The sequence below is a fragment of the Danio rerio genome, chromosome 10, assembly GCF_052040795.2.
Source record: "Danio rerio strain M-AB ecotype USA chromosome 10, GRCz13ab, whole genome shotgun sequence".
In the NCBI taxonomy this organism is placed as follows: Eukaryota; Metazoa; Chordata; class Actinopteri; order Cypriniformes; family Danionidae; genus Danio; species Danio rerio.
The window spans coordinates 32,439,235-32,447,568 of NC_141030.1; the positions used below are offsets into that span (position 1 = coordinate 32,439,235).

At 33.0% G+C, this 8,334-nt stretch overlaps 1 protein-coding gene and 1 long non-coding RNA gene across 47 annotated transcripts in view; one reads left to right on the forward strand and one right to left on the reverse strand.

Annotated features, from left to right (window-relative positions):
- The window catches only part of alcama (activated leukocyte cell adhesion molecule a), a 113,448-nt gene that overhangs the window by 9,979 nt on the left and 95,135 nt on the right, over nucleotides 1–8,334 (reverse strand). For 4 of the 5 annotated variants that reach the window (XM_087268821.1, XM_087268822.1, XM_087268823.1 and 1 more), the window contains 1 exon segment: nucleotides 8,133–8,262. In XM_087268821.1, coding sequence (XP_087124947.1) covers nucleotides 8,133–8,262 — 130 coding nt within the window. 5 annotated transcript variants of the gene reach the window in all.
- On the forward strand, nucleotides 18–6,487 carry LOC147842113 (uncharacterized). Of its 42 annotated transcripts, none has more exons than XR_015501219.1 (11): nucleotides 18–101; nucleotides 514–604; nucleotides 1,274–1,323; nucleotides 1,725–2,023; nucleotides 2,260–2,390; nucleotides 2,520–2,563; nucleotides 2,693–2,783; nucleotides 2,863–3,009; nucleotides 4,221–4,396; nucleotides 4,753–4,840; nucleotides 6,207–6,487. It is a non-coding gene; the product is annotated as an uncharacterized LOC147842113 (long non-coding RNA). The 42 variants fall into 42 exon arrangements; XR_015501218.1 differs by having other exon boundaries at nucleotides 4,221–4,387; XR_015501211.1 differs by having other exon boundaries at nucleotides 4,221–4,292.

Below are 8,334 nucleotides of genomic sequence, written 5' to 3' on the forward strand. Positions count from 1 at the left end.
GCGGAGAGGATGTTGCTATGGGAAACGAAGCTAACACGACACGACACCACCCAAAAGACACAACACGACTTCTCTCAAGCTGCCGTTTTGACTGTTTTCAGGTAAGTTTAGTCCCTAAAACAAAGCAAATACTACATAAAACTGTTCCTCACACATTTATTATTGGCAATTGATGAATATTCAGTTGAATAGTATGTTATATAAGAGTGGTAAGTCTTCGTAAAAGTCCGTTAGCATATTAGCACTGGTAACGTTAGCGTCAGGGTAATATTACGTTAACTTACTTAATGTTAGCTCTTGTTAAACTTGTTTGTTAAAGTTTTGGCTTTTATTTATTCTTTATGTGTAGATGAGAGGTTTTGTCAATGTTTTATTGAATGCACTCCATATGTAGTCTAAAATACGCATTGTAACGTTACTGTAAAGGACCGTGAATCAAAAGTTCAATCGTGTTTTGATATTTCATGGTATCTTAAACTAAATGTTAAGTAAAAAAGTGTTCTGTGGTTTCAGGAGTGAGAGAATAACCTCCTGCTACAGAAAATATAACTCAAGATTCCTAAATTTCTGAAGGGAGCTGATCACAGAGATACAGGAAAGACAGGTAACTTTAAGCATAGGATTAATTCATATGAATTTCCATTGCACATCATTATGCACATGTTACATGTCTATATATTATGCATCTGTTACTTGTCTGTATTGCAGTTGTTTTAAGAAAGTTTTGACATTGAAACATGTGAGTGGTATTAAATTTCACATCACATGATTCTTCAGAACTTAGTAAATATATAGATTTGCTGCTAATGAAGTAATATTTGTGATTTTTATTTTGTTTAATTTTTTATGATTAATTGATTTATTAAATCTTAGAAAAAAGTTTACACTAAATTATTTGTCATCACATCTGTTTTTAGCATTGATAGCAATCCGAAATGTTTCTTGAGCAGCAAATCAGCACCATTTGATAATCACCATTATATTAGTTCAACCTCAAGCACTAAATCAACATCTTAAAAAAAGATTTCTGAAAGATCAAGTGACACTGAAGACTTGAGTAATGATGCTGAAAATTTAGCTTTACATCATAGCTATGAATTACATGTATATTTACACTGTTCACCCATCCCTTACACCTTAACTCATCCTCAAACAAGACAATTTAAGCCCTAAATGAATAATTTTTGATTTGTACAGGCATGATATGCAACTTGTATTCAGTCGTTTTGTTTTTTTCTTTCTTTTGCTTTTGTTTTCCACATCAACTGAAAAGGAGGTCTAAGTTTAACCTAAGTGCCGTGCTGCTGATGAACATCTTTATATGTAAGTATATTTTTGACTGACTGCCAGACACTTGTAAAACAGTGATGAGCAAACGAATGGCCGTTCTTTTAAAAAGATCAGGGAGATGCAAGTCTGGAGATTAATATACATTTTAATTCAAAATTGATTTATCTGGAAATATTTTATAATGTTTTGAGATATGTGCCCTATATGCATTTAGATGTCCATGCATGTTTAAAATACTTTTAAATTTAACAATGGCTGCAAGTTATAAAAACATAAACAAACACAAAAATGTTAAAGTAAATTGAGAAAACATTTTCATCAGTTTGACAACAGGTAGATCAGCTCCTGACAGACATGTTAACAGATCAGTTTAACTCTTATTAAATTCATTCATTCATTCATTCATTCATTCATTCATTTTCTTTTCTGCTTAGTCCCTTTATTAATCTGGGGTCACCACAGCGGAATGAACTGTCAACTTATCCAGCATATGTTTTACGCAGTGGATGCCCTTCCAGCTGCAAGCCATCACTGGGAAACAACCATATACGCTTGTTCTCACTCATACACTACAGACAATTTAGCCTACCCAATTCACCTGTACCCCATGTCTTTGGACTTGTAGGCAAAACCGGAGCACCCAGAGAAAACCCACGCAAACGCAGAGAGAATTTGCAAACTACACACAGAAATGCCTGCTGATCCAGCTGCGGCTCGAGTCAGCATCCTTGCTGTAAGGCGACAGCACTACCTATTGTGCCACCACGTCACGTTCTTATTAAATTATATTTATATAATTTTGTGTTTCAGTACATGCTATTTTGGGAAGACAAAATATAATCATAAGCTCTCAGAAAATTCAATAAGAGAATTCATTCATTCATTTTAAGAGAATTAACTGCACAATTACTTGAAATGTGTGGGATTACATTATTTGTTAACCCAAAGTGAGTTTCTCTTTCTTTGCAGTATTGGATGCCTGATTGCAGTTCAACTCCAAACTCAGTTGGACCAGCTGATCAGTGTCTTCAGTATTACCACAAGCTACTGGGCAGATGTGTGGACAGCTATGAGCCAAACTTGGGACGTTTGGTTTTTAGGTAATACCAGTGACAAAGTATTCAGTAAATTGCTTATAATAAAAGATGCTCACTGTTTACTCCCTTATAGTTAAGTTGTTTGCAGTTTCATTGTTGTAAAAATACCATACTTTTTCCTTTTTTTATAAGCAGGTGTGACCGTCTGGGCAGCAGAAACAAGACAACTAATCATAGTTGAGTTGAGATTAGTATTATTAACTTGACTAGTTTGGTTGCAGACTTGTTCAATACTTAACAATTTGTATAAGTTACAAGATCAATGGTCCTGCTATCAATGTTTTTGTAACTTAAATTCATTACAGTTTAGATACAATCAAATGTTCAAACCATCTCTGAGTGAATGACATCAAGGAAACAGGATCAAAAGATCATTCATTATAGACCGTTTCATAGGTAACAGCACATCCTTTGTGAAAAATAATTTATTTTTGTGTCATCATTACAAGACAAAATACATTTCAACTGATTTCAGTTGGTTATATTTTTAGGTCCTCCTGATCATTCTGTTCTCCTGGTTGTGAGGATGTGCAGAGGCTGTATTTGTCAGTGTTAAAAGACTTGTGCAGCTGTATCCAGACATACAAGCAGCCGACAAAGAGTTCTGGAGCAGGACAGACAGGTAGTTCACAGTGGCTAGGCTAGAAGTTTATACTTGGGTGGCCAGAAAGTGGCCTCCGCTATTTTGGGGGGTCCATACAAATACACCAGTGTAAGCTATACTATTGCACAGAAAAAATTAAATGAAAGAATTAATTAATCGGTTGAACACAAAATATTTTAAAGAAAGCTTAAGTATCAAGGTGGCAATATACAGTATGTTACATTGTAGTACATGAGCTGGCTAATACAGATTCGTAAATGTTTAGTTGTTAAGATTAGTTAAATACTAAATCCTATACTTGAGACCTGCTGCATATACAGCTTTAACTGAACTGAATTTAACTAGAACTACACCAGCATTCCAAGTGCTCTAGACTAGCTTTTTGCACTGGTGCGTCTAAAATGTTTGATGGCATTGCATTTAACACTGCAATTTTACATGTTAATTTTTTTTAAAATTACAATCCATATAGGCAATATTGACTTGTAAATGATTAACTAAAATCGGGTCAACACACATTATGGGGATTGTGTGTAGAATTTTAAGGAAATTAATGAATTTAATCCATTTTGAAATAAGACTGAAACATTAAAAATGTGGAAAAAGTAAAGTATCAATACTTTCCGGATGCATTGTATATGGTTTTTAGCGCGTTATCAAAGACTTAAAAAAATAGTCCAACATTATTTACAGCAGCAAAAGACCCTCCACATCAAAAGCTACTGGTCAGCTCACGATTCAGCAAACATCTGAAAAACAAATAGCTTATTATGCCTTCACAAGAAATCAGTGTTTTTGAGTCTAATGAAGATAGTACTATTTTATTAAATTATTATTTAGCCTGGCATGTTTACTGTTACAAAATATTTTAAATGTTTCTTAAAACAAAACATATTGTGTTCAATGGGGAAAAAGTAGCTGTTTTTTACACAGAGATAAAAAAAAACACATTTCAGAGCAGTAATCACAATACTGTGAAACTGTGATATTTTTATCCAAGATTATACCCTCAGAATTTTTTAATTTATTTTTTTTTCAGTTGGCCTATATTCTGTTTTTATATGTTCTTGGAAATGCTGCTGTGCATGAAAATGTGACGATATATCCGGTTCTATAGTTAATTCTGAAATAAATCTTAAAATGAAACAATATTTAAAAATGCAATATTTAATGTGTCAGACACTAAATAAACATGTCAATTCATTTATATTAATCTGATTCCTTAACAGGGCAGCACGGTGGCGCAGAGGGTAGCACGTTTGCCTCACAGCAAGAAGGTTGCTGCTTCAAGCTTCGGCTGGGTCAGTTGGCGTTTCTGTGTGAAGTTTGCATGCTCTCCCCGTGTTGGCATGGGTTTCCTCCGGGTGCTCCGGTTTTCCCAAGTCCAAAGACATAGGTGAATTGGGTATGCTAAAATTGACCATAGTGTATAAGTGTGTGTGAATGAGTGTGTATTGGTTACAGCTGGAAGGGCATCCACTGCGTAAAATATAGGCTGGCTAAGTTGGCCTTTCATTCCGCTGTGGTGACCCCAGATTAATAAAGGGACTAAGCCCAAAAGACAATGAATGAATGAATCCTTAACTGTTAAAATTAACCATTTGAGCGTGCTTAGTTTAGGGTATGTTGTGCCATTAAATTGTCAATAGGTTTTATTTTTTTCTACATTTTAAATCTGCTTTAGCTTTCTTCTTTCCTATAAACCTGGAAATATAAAATATATATTTTTGGTTTTTAACAAATTGCTTATTTTATTCTTAGATTGGTGTACGCTGATGGTCTGCTGAGAATTCTGCTGAGTTGAAGGGATCCTCCTGTCAGACAACCTCTCCAAAGTACAATAGGACTAGTAAGTAACATCTTAAACATACACTACTGTTTCATAGCTTTTAGGTTGGTATGGTAAATTCTCTTCTGATAGTGTCAGCTTTATTCAATTAATACAGTCAAGCAGTAATACTGTGAATTTAATACAATGTATATAATTAATAGTGTCACATGATCCTTCTGAAAAAATAGTATTCCAATGTACTGATTCTCTCCTCAAGCTGTTTTTTTTTTATATATAAAACATTTTAAATAAACATATTTTTAGTATTCTTGATGTATGAAAAGTTTATTTTTAAAAGCATAGTATTTATTTGAAAAAAAAAAAGTTTGCTCTTTGATGATTGCTAGCAATCAGACATGTTTCTTTAGAACAAAAAGAATTTGTGGAAAAAAAGTATTCTCACTGAGCGTTGTTCAACTGTGGTCAACACGTCATTTAAGTTTTCAAATAAGCCTAAAAGACCTGATTAGCTGCATAAGGTGCATTTAATTAGAGAGTTGAATATATAATTTCTTCATATATCCTCCTCTATAGCCTACATATAATAGAAGTTGTTTGCTGAAAAACCTTTTTGTAGCAGAAATAAAGCTATGATTTGGCCCACCCGGATTTTTCGCATAACTCCGCAGATGTTTAGCCTATCATTAATTCTGTTTATTTACTTGAGTAAATGTGTGTAAATCTATATTTATTCAGTTTTTTTATTAATTTCAGTAATATTATTGACTAATGTGAAAATGTTCATCTGATTTATGTACAATGCAGTTTGTACAGTAATATTTTCTGTCTTACTAGATATGTTACATGAAAAACTTGCTTTATTTACCAAATAAAGTGAATCTAATTGGATTTGCATTTTAAACATTAAATAAAACTTTAAAATATATTATTTTTTATTTCATATATTAAGGTTTTAGTTATGATACTCCCAAAATAATTCCGCAGAAATCCGCAGACTTCCACCAAAAGTTTCAGCAGAAATAGCAAAAAACATCCGCAGATTCCTCCTGGCCCTAGCTATGATATATTAAATGTGGTGTACAGTGTGACATTTTAGTTGACGAAACTTAGTTTAATTTGCATGTAATGTGGTATCTGAAGATTTGACATATATTTAGAGACACATTTATACTAACACAATGATACTAAAAACCAAAAAAAAACATTCATTATAATTTCACAAGGAATTTAACTTTCAAATGGCATTTCTGAAAATTAGTGCTCAGACACACTCTTTAAGTTTAAATTAAATTACACATTTTAGCTAGTCACTTGCATAACACATACTCCAGTTATATGTCATGAAACAAATAATTTATATTTGTGGTAATATGAACTGCTGCAATGCTAATCTTTCTCCTTTTGGTTTCTTGCTTTATTTAAGGGTTCCCACTACAAGGATTAGATTTGGCTACTGCAGTCCCGGTTTGGGCCAGCCTCACTTGTGAAGACTAAAGATGAAGACAACATACAAGAACAATTTCGAGGATGGCGACACACTTTTTATTCCACCTATATATCCCCTTTTATGTGTAAGCAACATTCCACAAGATAAAACAAAAGTAAATGACAGGTTATTTCTTTTAATTTTGTCTGTTTTCTTGGAACATTGTACACAATTTACAACCAGTTTTATTTATATAAATAAAGGTCAGAGCAAGAAAATGTTATGTTTTCTTCTGGAGAAAGTCTTATTTCTTTTATTTCGGCTAGAATAAAAACAGTTTTGAATTTTTTAAAAAACATTTTAAGGTCAATATTATTAGCCCCTTTAAGCATTTTTTTTCGACTGTCTACAGAACAAACCATCGATATACAATAACTTGCCTAATTACCCTAACCTGTCTAGTTAAGCTAATTAACCTAATTAAGCCTTTAAATGTCACTTTAAGCTGTATAGAAAAATATCTAGTCAAATATTATTTACTCGGTTATTAGAAATGAGTTATTAAAACTATTGTGATTAGAAATGTGTTAAAAAATATTTCCGTTAAACAGAAATTAAGGTTTTTATATATATATATATATATATATATATATATATATATATATATATATATATATATATATATATAAATATAATGACAAAATCTGTTTTGTGTCGTGCATTAGAGTTTGCTTAAAAAAAACTGGTTATCTCTGAGAAAGTATTATTTTATATTATGGGTGTGTTATTAGTTCAGAGGAGATTGCAAATTGTTGAATGCCATTTATAAAAAAAATGTAAAAAAAATTGACTACAGACTTTAATAAAATTTTATCAGACAATTATTTTAATTTGTATGATTTTATTTACTACTGTAAATATTGTTTGCTTGGTATTTATTTTGTGTTTGTGTACTCTTTTTTTTATCGTAACTCCCTGAAGAAAGTCTTTTGGATACTGAACACATGACTGGTATTATCTTGTATTTTAAAATTATAGTCTTGGAAACATGCATTTTCTTTAACACTATTTAAGAAATTATAAGCATTATAACATGTGCTTACACAAGTGATTTGTGTTTTTACTATAGTAAACTATAGTCACCCTTAGTGTACATGTTTTGAAGTACTTGTAAATATTCCTATGGTCTTAATGTAAATGCTGCAATGGACTTTGTATTTAAAATCTTTATTGCACAGTATTTCAGCCATGATTATAGTACAACTTGTTGGTTTTGTTTTAAACGTAGTAAAACATGGTTATGTGTGATAAAAGTATGTTAATCTATTTGTATGTTTGTGAAAAATATTAATAAATCTTCAACTGTTATTGAGAGTGGTGTGTCGTGTTTATTATAAATAAGCAGCTGCTGCAGCTAGTGGTCCATAAGTATGGAGCAAAACGCCTGAGAACAGCGCCTCCGCGGAGCGGCCGGCATTTCCGGTTGCGTCGTCCTAACATCGGCCGGACAGCGTTTCCGATCATTTGCCGACGTCGCGGCGACATTTTGCCAATTAGCAAACGCTCCCTGAGCGACATCGCGCCGATGGAATTTTGAAAGTCGGCACGACGTCGGCCCAACGTATGTGTGCTGTCTGGGTATCTGACATTTAATGAAAACAATATCCCATTTTCCACATCTATGGCTCAAATAAACATGATATTTCAGTGTTTTTGATCTACAGTGGTTATCTATTTTTGATCTATACATGTTTGTTCCACTTCAAACCACTTTAATACGTTATTATCCATGGTAAATATGTATCCCAATGGTTGTTTTAATCTAAATCTGTTCTTGACAGCCCTATATATGAGCCTTTTAAAGGGGATCGATTGAGTGGTTAGTAAGCGGCCTTCACAGCAGGAAACCTCTTCGGTACTTACGGGAAAACACGCTGATGTCCTTTGTGTCGAAACCGAGTTTATTGGTCACGAGGCAGCTGACGGTGAGGTTCTTACTCGGGACCACCGTCAGTTTGTATGTGGCTTTTCCGTTGACATACGATGTTTCATCCTGCAAGACAACCAAAAGACAATTTCAGGTTATCTTTAAATCATTTTAGTACATTTAGGTAATGTTTTTCGA